The sequence below is a fragment of the Stegostoma tigrinum genome, chromosome 43, assembly GCF_030684315.1.
Source record: "Stegostoma tigrinum isolate sSteTig4 chromosome 43, sSteTig4.hap1, whole genome shotgun sequence".
Lineage (NCBI taxonomy): Eukaryota > Metazoa > Chordata > Chondrichthyes > Orectolobiformes > Stegostomatidae > Stegostoma > Stegostoma tigrinum.
The window spans coordinates 6,155,760-6,171,595 of record NC_081396.1 but is presented as its reverse complement, the minus strand read 5'-3'; the positions used below and the strand labels follow the sequence as shown (position 1 = coordinate 6,171,595).

Here is a 15,836-nt window from a genome sequence, read left to right as displayed (position 1 = left end):
GGCACGAAGATTGGGGGAGCTCTGGATAGTGAGGAAGGATAGACAAACAAAAGTTGCAGATCAATTGGAAAGTTGGACGGAGAAATCGCAGATGGGGTTTAATCCAGACAAATGTGAGATGATGCATTTGGTAAGTCAAATGCAAGACAACAGTATACTACAAATGGCCAGATGCTCAGAAGCATTGATTGAGAGGCGTCTTCGAGTCCAAGTCCATAGCTCTCTGAAAGTGACAGTACAAATGGTTAAGTTGATAAAGGAGGCATATAGCATGGTTACTTTCAATGGTCGGGGCACTGAATTTGGTCAGGTCACATTTGGAGTCTTGTGTGTATTTCTGGTTCCACTCTACAGGAAGGATGTGGAGAGGGTGCAGAAGAGGGTTACCAGGATGTTGACTGGATTGGAGTGTGTTGGTTATAAGTAGAGATTGAAAAACCTTTAGCTGCTTTTGTTCGAACATCCGGGGCTGAAGGGTGACTTCATGGAAGTGCATAAAATTATGAGAGGCACAGATAAGGGTGCAGATGTCAAACACTGGGAGGCATAGGTTTAAAGTGAGGGGGGGGGGCAGTTTGAAGAAGATGCCTGAGGTGAGTTTTTTTTTATTACAGAGGGTAGTTAGTGCCTGGAACCCACTGCCAGGGAAGGTGGTAGAAGCAGATAACTAAGTTTAAGAGGAATTTAGACAGACACATGACCAGGCAGGAATAAAGGGATATGGACCATGTGCAGGCAGTTGGGATTAATTTAGAATGGCATCATGGTCAGCATAGATATGATGGGGTGAAGGGCCTGTTCCTGTGCTGTAATATTCGATGTTGTGAGCTCCAGCAGGTCACAGGGAAGGCAAATGGAATGGACTACAAAAACAGGGAAATCTGCAAACTGTTCAGGTCCCCCATGTCATAGGATGGATGCATTGATATTGGAGAGACTTTCTAGCAGGGCTGCTCAAGTAGATTGGGCCTGTACTTAGTGGAGTTTGAAAGAATGAGAGGTGAACTTATTGAATCAGATAGGATTCTAAGGCGAGACGCAGGGTAGAAGTGGAGAGGTTCTTTCGCCCTGTGGGACAGACTAGCGTGTAATACGATACTGATTAGTGGCCATACTGGTCTGAAAATAGTATCAGAGATAATGGGAACTGCAGATGCTGGAGATTCCAAGATAATAAAATGTGAGGCTGGATGAACACAGCAGGCCAAGCAGCATCTCAGGAGCACAAAAGCTGACGTTTCGGGCCTAGACCCTTCATCAGAGAGGGGGATGGGGGGAGGGAACTGGAATAAATAGGGAGAGAGGGGGAGGCGGACCGAAGATGGAGAGTAAAGAAGATAGGTGGAGAGGGTGTAGGTGGGGAGGTAGGGAGGGGATAGGTCAGTCCAGGGAAGACGGACAGGTCAAGGAGGTGGGATGAGGTTAGTAGGTAGCTGGGGGTGCGGCTTGGGGTGGGAGGAAGGGATGGGTGAGAGGAAGAACCGGTTAGGGAGGCAGAGACAGGTTGGACTGGTTTTGGGATGCAGTGGGTGGGGGGGAAGAGCTGGGCTGGTTGTGTGGTGCAGTGGGGGGAGGGGATGAACTGGGCTGGTTGAGGGATGCAGTGGGGGAAGGGGAGATTTTGAAACTGGTGAAGTCCACATTGATACCATATGGCTGCAGGGTTCCCAGGCGGAATATGAGTTGCTGTTCCTGCAACCTTCGGGTGGCATCATTGTGGCAGTGCAGGAGGCCCATGATGGACATGTCATCAAGAGAATGGGAGGGGGAGTGGAAATGGTTTGCGACTGGGAGGTGCAGTTGTTTGTTGCGAACTGAGCGGAGGTGTTCTGCAAAGCGGTCCCCAAGCCTCCGCTTGGTACCACATCTGCCAATGTGGTATACTGCATCCACTGTACCCAGTGCGGCTTTCTCTACATTGGGGAAACCAAGCGGAGGCTTGGGGACCGCTTTGCAGAACACCTCCGCTCAGTTCGCAACAAACAACTGCACCTCCCAGTCGCAAACCATTTCCACTCCCCCTCCCATTCTCTTGATGACATGTCCATCATGGGCCTCCTGCACTGCCACAATGATGCCACCCGAAGGTTGCAGGAACAGCAACTCATATTCCGCCTGGGAACCCTGCAGCCATATGGTATCAATGTGGACTTCACCAGTTTCAAAATCTCCCCTTCCCCCACTGCATCCCTCAACCAGCCCAGTTCATCCCCTCCCCCCACTGCACCACACAACCAGCCCAGCTCTTCCCCCCCACCCACTGCATCCCAAAACCAGTCCAACCTGTCTCTGCCTCCCTAACCGGTTCTTCCTCTCACCCATCCCTTCCTCCCACCCCAAGCCGCACCCCCAGCTACCTACTAACCTCATCCCACCTCCTTGACCTGTCCGTCTTCCCTGGACTGACCTATCCCCTCCCTACCTCCCCACCTACACCCTCTCCACCTATCTTCTTTACTCTCCATCTTCGGTCCGCCTCCCCCTCTCTCCCTATTTATTCCAGTTCCCTCCCCCCATCCCCCTCTCTGATGAAGGGTCTAGGCCCGAAACGTCAGCTTTTGTGCTCCTGAGATGCTGCTTGGCCTGCTGTGTTCATCCAGCCTCACATTTTATTACACTGGTCTGAAAATGCTGATTTTGGAAACCAAGCAGTCTCAAGCTTGGCTAGCACTGGAAATGTTCATCCTGGAGACCAGTCACTTGGAGGACCAACTGGGAATACCAGGCACAGCAGTCTATACAGCGTTTGTGGTGCAACTTTAAGCTTCTCCTGTTCCAGAGGTGTGCTGTAACATGTCAGAAAGTAACCAGGAACCTGACTATTAATGTAGTCGACTCTGAGCATTGATGTAACAGATTGCTCACTATTGACATAAGCTTTTGATTTTATTCTGAGTGTGGCTCAGTGGTTAGCACTGCTGTGCAAGGGACCCGGGTTCCATTCCCATCCTCGGGCGACTGTCTCTTTGGAGTTTGCACATATCTGCGTGGGTTTCCTCCAGATACTCCCACTGTCTGAAGCTACAGGGGTTGGGATGTGGTGTTGAGGTTGTTCAGGATGTTGGTGAGGTCTCTGGTGGAGTATTGGGTGCAGTTCTGGGCACCCCAGTTGTAGGGAAGATATTATTAAACAGAAGAGGGCTCGAAAAGATTTGCTGGGAATTGAGGATTTATAATTATAAAGATAGACTGAGACTTTTCCACTGGAGTAGAGGAGGATGAGGAGTGACCTTAGCGAAGTTTACAAAATCATGAAGGGCATAGATAAGTGAATAGCGAGGTCTTTTCCCAAAGGTGAGAGAAGGTTTAAAAGAAGACAGGCACAACTTTTTTACAGAGAATGGTTTGTGTGTCGAATAGACTGCCAAAGGAAGTGGTGGATGCAGGTATAATTATAATGTCTAAAGGACATTTAGATAAGGACATGAATAGGAAAGGTTTGGAGGGATATGCATGGCAGTTTAGTTTGGTAATGTGGTCAGCATGGACTAGTTGGATTGAAGGGTCTTTGGCCATGCTGTAATACTATGTGCAGGTTGAGTGGATTGGCCATGGAAAATGCAGGGTTACAGAGATAGGACTGGCGGGATTGGGGCTGGGTGGGATCCTCTTCAGAGGGCTGGTGTGGACTCACGCCCCATGGCCTGCTTCCACACTGTAAGGATTCTATGATAATCTAAGAATGGATTATTAACACATTACAGTGCTGCTTGGCAAGACGATCCTGAGTAATGTACAAGTTGACTCTCTCCAAAATGAAACACCTTTCTTCTCTCAGGATTTTTTTTAAACCAGTAGCCGTGAGATGTCAGTCCACAAGGCCATGCCCATCAACAAAACAAAAAGACAGGGATTGGCAGTCCCAGGTCCGAATGCGAAGGTTTCTCACGATCCCCTTGGGTTTGGTACAAACTGACAGGACAACTGTCATGGTGTGAGCAATTAAATCCTCTCTCTCTCCAGGACGAGCTCACCGGTGTGTTGGGAAGCTGGATGACAGAGTGCATCCTTTCCCACATGTGGAGCAGGTGAACAGCCTCTCCCCGGTACACATGGGGACAACTTTGCAGCTCAATCGTTTTATTATTCATTAACGGGATGAGGGCAGCATTTATTGCCCATCCCCAATTGCCCAGAGGGCAGCTCAGAGTCAACCACATTGCTGTGGGTCTGGAGTCACATGTAGGCCAGACCAGATGAGGATGGCAGTTTTCCCTGAAGGACTTTCGTGAGCCAGATGGGATTTTCCTCGACAATTGACAATGTCTTCACGATCATCATTAGATTTTTAATTCCAGATATTTATCCAATTCAAATTCCACCATCTGCTGTGGCAGGATTCGAACCTGGGTCCCCAGAATATTATATGGGTCCCTAGAAGAACAGTCCAGCGATAATACCATCAGGCCACTGCCTCCCCATTGGGGAATTGAGTCCCTTCCCACACTCCCTGGTTCATCCCTTGTGCCTCTGTCCTGGCAGGCCAAATGATCGGTTGGAGACTTGTTCGAGGTGATGTGGGGAAGTGAGGGAGTGGGATTTGTAAGACTCAGTGCAGCCTCAATGGGGCTGAATGGCCTCCATTTGTTCTGTGCTGTAAGATTCTAGTTTAACGATTCTCACAAAACTGCACAATAGACACATTATTGGTGGGGACCATTCGATCCCTTGTGTCTGTGCCATCTCTGAAAATTTGAGCAACCTGTCCTTCTTCCTCACCCTGAGTGAATACTCATTCGTTCTTGAGGAAAAAGTCCAAATCACTTCTGTAAGTTACCACTGGACCAGCTCCCATCAGGAATTCAGGCAACATCCTTGAGATCATCAGAAACCTCACTGGGTGAAATAATCTCTCCTTGTCTTCGCCCTAGATTCTTTTTCTGTTGGTTATTGTGGAACTGTGCACTGTGGTCACCAACTGTCCTGCAGTGGCAAGCATTTCCAACCCAATGTCGTTGACAATTTCCAATAAAGGTCAACCTTCTCCCGTCGAAGAAACTTCTCCAGTCCCTGTGAGGTGTGTGTGTTCAGAAGCTCATTTTAGGACTAAACAGGTGGTCAAAAATTGTGGACCCACTCCCTAGGAGCGGGACAGACCTGGGAGTTAGGGATTGGTCTTCCCAATTTTTAACCAGAGGTAAGGCTGGTAGTTTCCATCCCTAAAGGACGTTAATGAACCAGATGGGTTTCTCCCCCAGCTACTGATTTGTTGTAATTCTAGATTTCATTTCTTTTTATTGAACTCAAATTCCACCAACTGCTGTGGCGGGTTTCAAACCCGGGTCCCTGGAACGTTCCTGGGTCTCTGGATTAACAGCCCAGCGATAATACCACTAAGCCATCACCAGGTCACTGAAAGGTGAGAGGCAGATAGGGACAGAATTTTAAAGATGTCAGTGGCACAGAGGACCCAGATTCAATTCCATCCTCGGGCGACTGTTTGCATGCAGTTTGCACGTTCTCCCCCCACCATCTGCGTGGGGCTTTCTCCGGGTGCTCTGGTTTCCTCCCACAGTCTTAGGATGTGCAGGTTAGGGGAAATGCAGGGTAACAGGGATAGGGTAGTGGGGGTGGGTATGGGTGGGATGCTGTTTTCAGGGCTGGCACTGACCCAATGGGCCGACTGGCCTCTTTCCACGCCAGAGGGGTTCTACGACATGGGGAGATTGGACGCTCATTGGAGTTGTGGGAATGGGGTCGAGGGACTGGGAGCCTGATGGACAGGAGACAAGAAACAAAGTTGAGAAATAGGAGGTCGAGAGGAACGAGTGGCCTGGTGGACGGGAAGCCGTGATCAGATCGTCTCAACCCTATTTATAATGAACTGCATCAACTCCCCACGCTTACTGTTGGAGGTGTAGTTGCAGGGGAGAGAACAGACCTTCGGAAAAAGTTCTTTCAGGCCAAGTTTTTGCTCTTTCTGTCAGATTAAAACGATCTCCACACTATGTTTTAACACAAAAGCTGATTTATTTGACTTTAATCCAGAAGTTTAAAACTTCCTTTCTTTTTTAACCTCCTCAATTTGATTAATAGCAAAACCCGATCGCTGTAATTACATACAAACTCACTGGTGTTGGTAGACGGGATGTCTCGAGTGAATCCCTTCCGCCAGTGCGAGCTCTCCACTGTCTGGACGAATGGGCTAAGTCTTTTTCTCACACGGAGCGGGCGTATGGTCTCTCCCCAGCGTGAAGCCGCTGGGGTACTGAGAGTTGAGATGATCGCCCGCACCCAGCCCCACGATGAGAGCTCCCGAAAGGTCTCTCATCATGTGAACGTGCTGATGGGACATAAGCTCCACGGAATTGCGGTAGCTCTTCCCACAGTCTGGGCACTTGAAAGGTCTCTCCTCAATGTGAACGCGTTGGTGGTAGAACAGCCCCCAGCAACTTGTGTAGTGATTCCCGCAGTCTGAGCATTTGAAAGGCCTCTCCTCAGAGTGAACATGCTGGTGGGACTTCAGCTCCACAGGATTCCTGAAGCATTTCCCGCAGTCCGGGCACTTGAAAGATCTCTCTCCGGTGTGGACGCGCTGATGACAGGTCAGGCCCCAGGAGCTGGTGTAGCACTTGCCACAGTCTTGGCATTTGAAGGATCTCTCCGCGGTGTGAACCTGCTGGTGTCTCAGCAGGTTGGACGAGCGAGTGAAGCCCCTCCCGCACTCGGAGCAGGAGAACGGTCTCTCCCCCGTATGAACCTGCTGGTGCTCCATGAGGTCAGATGACCGCCGGAAGCCGATCCCGCAGTGGGAGCAACTGAAGGGCTTCTCCTCGGAGTGAACACGCTGGTGGGCCATCAGGTCCCTGGCCGTCTTGTAGCACTTGCCACAGCACGTGCACTTGAAGGGTCTCTCCTCGGAGTGAGAACGCTGATGGGACATGAGATCCCCGGAGGTTTTGTAGCATTTTCCGCAGTCGGGGCATTTGAAAGGCCTCATGTTCGTGTGGGCGTTCTGATGGGACACCAGGTCCCGGGAGGTTTTGTAGCACTTGCCACAGTCTGGGCACTTGAAAGGTCTCTCGTTCGTGTGAGCTAGTTGATGGGACATCAGGTCCCCGGAGGTTTTGTAGCATTTTCCGCAGTCTGGGCATTTGAAGGGCCTGTCCGCGGTGTGAACAACTTGGTGTTGCAGCAGGTTAGACGACTGGGTGAAGCCCTTCCCGCACACCGAGCAGGTGAACGGCCTGTTGCCGGTGTGACTGTGCTGATGAGCTTCCAGCTCAGCCGGGGAACTGAACTCCTCCCCACAATCCCCACATTTCCCCAGTTTCTCCCCGGAGTGACTGCACTTGTGCTTTGTGAGGTCTGAAGATTGGCTGAAGCCCTGACCACACGCGGTACACGTGCACGGTTTCTCTCCGCTGTGAGTGGTACTTTTCCCTTCCATGTTCAAAATCTGATGACATTCCATTTGTGACAAACTGGACGCCTCCATCAGATCATGGTATGGTGTTTGCTCTGTAAATCCTCCCTTTCTAACACCCTGGGAAATCGATCGTCAAACAACAACAACAAGAAAAAAAAAACAAGAGAGTGAGAGCATGAACGTGACACTCTGGCATCTATGTGTAGATGGAGAGGGAAAAGGAAAGGCAGAGGCTGGAGGACAGGCATTTTACACACCAGCAACCCGGGCAGACCTTTGGCAGAATTTTCCAACTGTATCGCTGAGAGGGAGCAGGGGATTGCGAGTTGATCTGAATACCATCACCTCCAAGTTGCCTCCGGGTCTCACACACACTTGTCCTGGCTTGCCAGAGATCCAGTTCCCGAAGGAGCAGAGGCTTCCTCCCATTAAATAACGGCAACAAAACCAACTCCGCAGTCTCGCCACAGACTCCCTGGCAAACTGTCTGAGGCTGAACCAAACATGTCATGACTGCGGCGTGACACTTCATTCTGAAATGAACCACACATCCCTGTCATCACTCAGATTGTCCACTTCCACCTCAATGACATCGTCCAACTCGTACTCTCAGTCCATCTGCTGCTGAGACACTCACCTTTTGTCACTTTTCTTAAAATTCACTCACGGGATGACAGTGTCGCTGGCCGGGCCAGCATATTTCGCCTGTCCCTAATTGCCCAGAGGTCAGTTAAGAGTCAACCACATTGCTGTGGGTCTGGAGTCACATGTAGGCCAGACCAGGTAAGGATGGCAGTTTTCTTCCCTAAAGGACATTAGTGAACCACATGGGTTTTTCCAACAATCGACAATGGTTCATGGTCATCATTAAATTCCGGCCATTTGTTGAATTCAAATTCTACCATCTGCCATGGCAGGATTCAAAACCAGGTCCCCAGAACATTACCTAGGTCTCTGGTTCAGCCATAATATCACTAAGCCAGTGCCTCCCGTTGAGATCTCTACAGTTAACTGCCCAAACACAATCTCCACAGTTCTCACAATCCCTCTATGTTCTTGTCTAACTTCCTCTGCCTCTATTTATGGGTGTATTTGAGCTGTTTACTGTCCCATTGTTACTTCCATTGACTTTATCTACTTGTCCATTACCCCAGGTATTTTTTGCTGCCTTGGTAGGTTTATATTCTCACATCAGCTGCTGTAATGCTGTAAGGGAAGGAGTTACATGTTATTCAACCACCAAGTGAATCCTGAGGCCGTTCAAAATGCTGTTGCCTATGTGCGTCATTGCACCAAGCCTTAGAATTATAGAATCCCTACCACGTGGGTGCAGGTCTTTTGGCCCACTGAGTCCACACCACCTCTACAACGAACACCCCACTCAGAACCAACTCTCTTGCATTGCTGTAGCCACGCATTAACCATGACTAATCCACCTAGCCTGCACATCCCTGGACACTATGGGGCAATTTACCGTGGCCAATCCACCTAGCCTGTTTGAACCAAGGGAGGAAGCTGTTGCATCTGGAGGAAACCCACACAGACTCGGGCTAAAATGTGCAAATTCCACACAGTCAAGGAGAAATCAAACCTGGGTCCCTGGTGCTGTGAGGCAGCAGTGTTAACCACCTCACTCACCTAATCATGCTCGCTGATCTAAAGTTTTTAAATTTCTTCTTCTTCTTCTTCCTTTCAAACCTTTTCACTGTTTTACACCACTCTTATCTCTCTAAGCTCCACTGGCCTCACAAGGCCCACACGCTAGGAAAGAGATAAAAACAAAACCTCAGAGATATCTGCAATTGCTCCGACTGTGACCTCCTGAGCTTTCTCGGTTTTAACCGTCCCACCTGTGTTCAGGGGGTCAGGGAACAGGAAAAGACCAGGTCTGCTCACCCTATCGACCCCTTTCATGATTTTATAAACCTCTCTAAGGGCACCCCCTCAGCCTCTGACGCCCCCAGCCTCTCCCTGTAGCTCAATCCCTCCGAACGTGGCAACGTCCCCGTAAATCTTTTCTGAACCCTTTCAAGTTTCACAACACTCTTCCTGATGCAGGCAGACCAGAATTGCGTGAAGTATTCCTTACCGTGAGGAACTCTCCTTCCCAACCTCTCTGCTCACCTGAGGCATGGTGACCATCAGGTAAATGCAGCGCCAGTGGTGACCGCTCTGTAATGAGACAGCAGTCCCACGGTCCAGTGCAAACTTTACCTTTCTCCAGTGCTGAATGAGGAAGCAAAGGAGTGACACCGTCAGATCTCGGCGTAGTGTGCCTGGGCTGAGCTTCCAATCTGCAACTTCTCTTCTATTATCCTGTAAAAGGTTTACAAAAGTCACCACGTTTGGAGTTTGCAGTTTGTAAATGCTTCACCCGCCTTGCAGAGAACACTGTGGTCAACCCCAGGCTGCGCCGAGACGCTCACGCACGCGCCCTGCCGCCCGCTGACGCCGACAACATGGAGCCCGCGCACGCGCGCCCTGCCCCGCGACCCTTACAAAGATGGCGGCCGCAAACGCGCGGCCTCTCGCCGCGGGGAAGCTCGCAGCTCATGCACCGTTCGGAACAAAAGGGGGTCGTTAGTCTTCTCTTTCGGGGTCCGCCGGATGCACAAAATGTTTACGAGGCCTCTGCGTCCGACCGCCCGGTCCATCGCCTCCTCCGCTCTGCCTCATTGTTACCTTTTGTGGAGCCGAGAAAAAAAAGCGGCTTCTCCTCAGGATCGCTCAAACTGCGCATGCCCCGGCCTTTTTTTTGTTGTCGGGGGGGCGTTGGGGGTCGGGGGGAGGCAATGAGCATGCGCAGCGATCGTCAATGCCGCGGCTGGGGGACATTCATCAGCGCTGGGAATGCTGGGTAAAGGGGCAAATCAGCGCTGGGAATGCTGGGTAAAGGGGCAAATCAGAGCTGGGAATGCTGAGTAAAGGGGCAAATCATAAACTGTTCGACAAACTCAGCAGCTCTGGCAGCGACTGTGCAGAGAAAGCAGAGTGTAAATAACTGCACAGAGGCCGGTATCCCGTCACCAAATCACCCTTTGATGACAAAGTGTGGAGCTGGATGAACACAGCAGGCCAAGCAGCAACTCCGGATACAACGCATCATCCTCCGACACTTCCGCCATCTACAATCCGACCCCACCACCCAAGACATTTTTCCATCCCCACCCCTGTCTGCCTTCCAGAGGAACCACTCTCTCCGTGACTCCCTTGTCCGCTCCACACTGCCCTCCACCCCACCACACCCGGCACCTTCCCCTGCAACCGCAGGAAGTGCTACACTTGCCCCCATACCTCCTCCCTCACCCCTATCCCAGGCCCCAAGATGACCTTCCAAGTCAAGCAGATGTTCACCTTCATATCTGCCAATGTGGTATACTGTATCCATTGTACCCAGTGTGGCTTCCTCTACATTGGGGAAACCAAGCGGAGGCTTGGGGACCGCTTTGCAGAACACCTCTGCTCAGTTCGCAACAAACAACTGCACCTCCCAGTCACGAACCATTTCAACTCCCCCTCCCATTCCTCAGATGACATGTCCATCATGGGCCTCCTGCAGTGCCACAATGATGCCACCCGTAGGTTGCAGGAACAGCAACTCATATTCCGCTTGGGAACACTGCAGCCCAACAGTATCAATGTGGACTTCACAAGCTTCAAAATCTCCCCTTCCCCCACTGCATCACAAACCCAGCCCAGCTCATCCCCTCCCCCCACTGCATCCCAAAACCAGCCCAGCCTGTCTCTGCTTCCCTAACCTGTTCTTCCTCTCACCCATCCCTTCCTCCAACCCCAAGCCGCACCTCCGTTTCCTACCTACTAACCTCATCCCATCTCCTTGACCTGTCCATCTTCCCTGGACGGACCTATCCCCTCCCTACCTCCCCACCTATACTTTCCTCTCTACCTATCTTGTTTTCTCTCCATCTTCGGTCCGCCTCCCCCTCTCTCCCTATTTATTCCAGAACCCTCTCCCCATCCCCCTCTCTGATGAAGGGTCTAGGCCCGAAACATCAGCTTTTGTGCTCCTGAGATGCTGCTTGGCCTGCTGTTTTCATCCAGCTCCACACTTTGTTATCTTGGATTCTCCAGCATCTGCAGTTCCCATTATCACTGATACCAAGTCACCCTTTATTTATGCTGCAGCTGTACAAAACTCTGGCGCGGCCACACTTGGAGTATTCCGTACAGTTCTGGTCACCGCGTTATAAGAAGGATGTGGAAGCTTTGGAAAGGGTGCAGAGGAGATTTACCAGGATGTTGCCTGGTATGGAGGGAAGGTCTTACGAGGAAAGGCTGAGAGACTTGAGGCTGTTTCATTAGAGAGAAGATGGTTGAGAGGTGACTTAATTGAGACACATAAAATAATCAGAGGGTTAGATAGGGTGGATAGGGAGAGCCTTTTTCCTAGGATGCTGCCGGTGAGCACGAGGGGGCATAGCTTTAAATTGAGGGGTAAAAGATATAGGACAGATGTCAGAGGTAGTTTCTTTACTCAGAGTAGTAGTAAGGGAATGGAACGCTTTGCCTGCAATGGTAATAGATTCGCCAACTTTAAGTACATTTAAGTCGTCATTGGACAAGCATATGGACGTACATGGAATAGTGTAGGTTAGGTGGGCTTGAGATCGGTATGACAGGTCAGCACAACATCGAGGGCCGAAGGGCCTGTACTGTGCTGTAATGTTCTATGTTTATTTACATGTGTACAGTGCACGGGCTCTGACCAAGCAGCTCAGAGTCAGTCCCTCAAATCAGGAGACTCCCTGAATCTGATATCTATCGTCTTTTTTTTGTGCGCAAGACACTGGCTGCGGCCAAGTCCAGAGTCAGTTCCTGCAGACAGGAGACTCTGAATCCCCTGTCTGTATCTGTCAGCCAGGGTTCCCTTATTGGTACAGGTTAACAGTCCCAATCAGAGATCTCAGAGTCAATGGGAACCACCTGGCCCTCATTCCAATCAGTGCACAGCGTTAACGTTTTGGATCCAGTGACTTTTCTTCAGAACTGTACCCAAAATGTTTCAACTTTGCTTTCTTTCCAGGGATCCTGCCAGGCCTGCTGAGCTTTTCCAGCCAGTTCTGTTTCTGTGGCCACCATTGTATTACTCAAGTCTGAACTCACTCGGGTTTACAGAAGGTAATAGTGTTGATATGAATTACTGAGGTTAATTTATAGGAGTTACTGGGGGGGCATGAAGGAGACAGAGATGGTCATTTGTAGGGGGGCCAGTATTGGACAAGAGTGAATGAAGCAAGAGTGACTGCTGGGACAATGAATGGAGGAGTGATTGCTGAGATAGAATGGGTAGGAGAGTTATGGAGGGCGAGAGTGTGAAAGGGCAAGAATGGGAATGGGACAGAGACTTGAAAGGACACATATCACAGGGTTGGGGGAAAAAGGAAGGAAAATTCAAAACAATTGGCCAGCTCTTCAAGAAACCTAAGATGAACACAGTGGGTCAAGTAACCTTCTAAGATGTTCCATCATTTGATAGATTCATAGAGTCATACAACACAGAAACTGACATCACCAATCTGACCTAGGCCCATTGGCCAACATTTTGCCCATAAGCCACAAAACACTTGCCATTCACATACCCATCCAGTGAGAAAAAGTACAAACATCTGAAATTTGTACCTCGGGTAGACAGGGTTATTAAGAAGGCATTTAGCACGCTTGCCTTCATTGCTCAGACCACTGAATGTAGGGTTTGGCACATCATGTTGACATTGTACGGGACATTTCTGAGGCCTCTTCTGGAGTACTAGGTGCAGTTCAGGTCACCCTGTCACAGGAAGTATGTAATCAAACATGTGAGGATTCAGAAAAGATTTACCAGGATGTTGCCAGGAATGGAGGGTTTCAGATGTAAATACGGACTGAGAAAAATGGGACTTGTTTCACTGGAGTGTAGGAGGTTGAGTGTGACCTTCTCAAGGTTTATAAAATCATGAGGGAGGTAGATAAGGTGAATGACACGGGTCGTTTCTCCAGGGTGAGGAGTTCAAAACTAGGGGGCATAGTTTTAAGGTGAGAGGAGATTCAGTTAAAAAGGACAGAGTGTGGCTTGTGCGTAGAATGAACTGCCAGAGAAAGTGAAGGATGCAGATAGTTACAGCATTTAAAAGGCATTTAGATATGTTCATGAATAGGAAAGATTTGGACGGATAAAGGCCAGAATCAATCAATCAACAGTGCAGGGAAGTGGGGCTAGTTTGCTTTTGGATTATGGTGAGCAGTTGGACTGAAGGGTCTGTTTCCATGCTGTTTGACTCTACCACTGAAACCAGTGGTACCAGACTGTGTGGCCATGCTATGCACTAACAGTGTTGTTAATAGTTGTTTTAATTGCCATTTCCACTGCAATGGAATGTGTAAAAAGGAGCAGGAATCTGGCCTCAGGTTCCTCTGCCACTTCACTAAACTATGGCAGATCGCCATCTTCAAATGCAATTTTAAGACCAATCTCAGTAGCCCAGTCATTCCTACATCATTTCCCATGGTAGCTGCATTTTAAGGTTTGAAAATGACCCTCAGTCAGAGTTGAGGGCTGAGCAGCAGTGGCCCGTCAGAGAGGGAGTAAAGCTGTCAGATCTCAGTCAGTAGTCCAAAGAGGCCTTTGGTGTCTCAGAGCTTATCCGTCTACCTGTCCTGAAATTCCAGCTCATAACCACACTTGGAGTCCTAACCTCCATTTTAGCAGCTCCTGCAATCGCCATTTATTTGCTTCAGCAACACTCTCTCAATCTCAGTCTTCAATACTCACCAAGACCTCCGAGCTGGGGGACAGTGAGGATTCTTAATCTTTTGTTGGAAAAAAAAAGTCTCCTCACTTCAGACCTTACAGATTGATACGTTACCTGGGGATTGTGAAATCAGTTTGAAGCATCCTGGCTGGGAGAGAAGGGTTTCAGCAGCTGCTCTGTCAAAATGTCACTGAATATCAAGTTTCTCAAAGAGCAACAGCAGGAAAGAGGAAGTCATGGAGAAATTGAGAGAATTGAAGGGGCAGAAATAGAAATAGAGACTGATAGACTTAGAGAGTGGGGTAGACACTAGAAGGAATGGATACAACTCTGTGTAAATATTAACGTACATTGACAGAGTGGAAGAGATGAATTAGAATCAGCATTAGTTTTAATGCCACATGTAATCAAGTACAGGAGTACATGTGCACAGTGAAAATGGTTCAATGTTTCCATTCCCAGTACCATCTTCGGTACAAAGGTCCCTGGGTACAAAACCTTAGGTACAAAGTAGAAAAATAAAGAAACAAGGTGAAAAGTTAAACGTTACGGTCTGTCTTAGTATTAGATAGAAAATGAAGAAATAAAGTTAAAAGCTCAATGGTCTTTCATAACTGCTTAGCCACACTGGGCTGGCACTCCCTACAAGGGTTCTCCTCCATTTCACCATGCTCTCCAGGAGACCTCAAGTTGCCTGCACCTCCCTCAGCTCAGTGTTGAGCTCACTTCCCCTATTAAGCTTGATCTCCGACTGCCAATCCAGGCAGAAAATGAAGACAGACAAACATTCAAACAGAGACTTTCACCATAGGAAGAAAAGTCAATTCATTGCTATTGTGATTGTGGACTTTAAAAAGTGCTAGGCTGGGAGAGTTCTATAAACGTTGGGCTGAGAAGATGTTTTGCATCGTCCTACGTGGCTCTGAGTTGCGGACTGTCTACAGCAGACATCTTGAGGCTCTGCAGCAATGTTACCAACGCTGCCCGCACAAGATCCTGTGAATCCACTGAAAAGAAAGACGCACAAACACTAGCAATCTTGACCAGGCCGACATCCCCAGCGTTGAGACACTGCCCACCCTCTACTGGCTGCAACGGGCTGAGCACATCGTCCGCAAGACCGACACAAGTGCCCCCGAGCAGGTGCTCTACTCCCAGCTCCGAAGCGGCAGGCAAGCCCCAGGTGGGCAGAGGAAGTGCTTCTGGGACACCCTCGAGGCCTCGCTGGGGAAGTGCGGCATTCCCGACGACACCAGGGAATCACTGGCCCAAGGCTTTCCAACGTGGAGGTGGAGCATCCCGGAGGGTGTCGAGTGCCAGGAGACTTGTCGTCGGGGGAGGAAGTGGGAACCAGGAGAAAGCAGCAAAAGGAATCTAATGCCATTGCCAACCCTTCCCGGCTGAACAGCTACCAACAAATTCATCCAGAGAGTGGAAGAGAGACATCTTCATTTGTGAGGGACCACAAATGATGAATGATAACTGTGATGTGGTCAGATAGCGGGACCTCGGAATATGAGTTCCCTGATTGGAGCTGTTAATCTGGTCCAGTCAGGGAGCCCTGGATGATGGGTGAAAAGGGTGAGAGTCAGAGATACCAACACTCTGGTGCCTGACTCTGCATGCGGCAATACTACAGTCAAACCCTGTTTGTGTAAATAAAGGGTGATTCGGTGATGGCTATGAATTGACTTTCCCTCCTGTGGTGGAAGTCTCGG

At 49.5% G+C, this 15,836-nt stretch overlaps 1 protein-coding gene across 1 annotated transcript; it reads right to left on the bottom strand.

Moving 5' to 3' along the window:
* Positions 1 to 5,969: 5,969 nt before the first annotated feature.
* Positions 5,970 to 9,731, bottom strand: LOC125449162 (zinc finger protein 501-like). The gene is made up of 2 exons (XM_048524839.2): positions 9,584 to 9,731; positions 5,970 to 7,486 (listed from the first exon to the last, which is right to left on the bottom strand). The coding sequence occupies exon 2, from the start codon at positions 7,436 to 7,438 to the stop codon at positions 6,146 to 6,148; it is 1,293 nt and encodes a 430-aa protein (XP_048380796.1). The 5' UTR covers positions 7,439 to 7,486; positions 9,584 to 9,731; the 3' UTR covers positions 5,970 to 6,145.
* Positions 9,732 to 15,836: the final 6,105 nt, after the last annotated feature.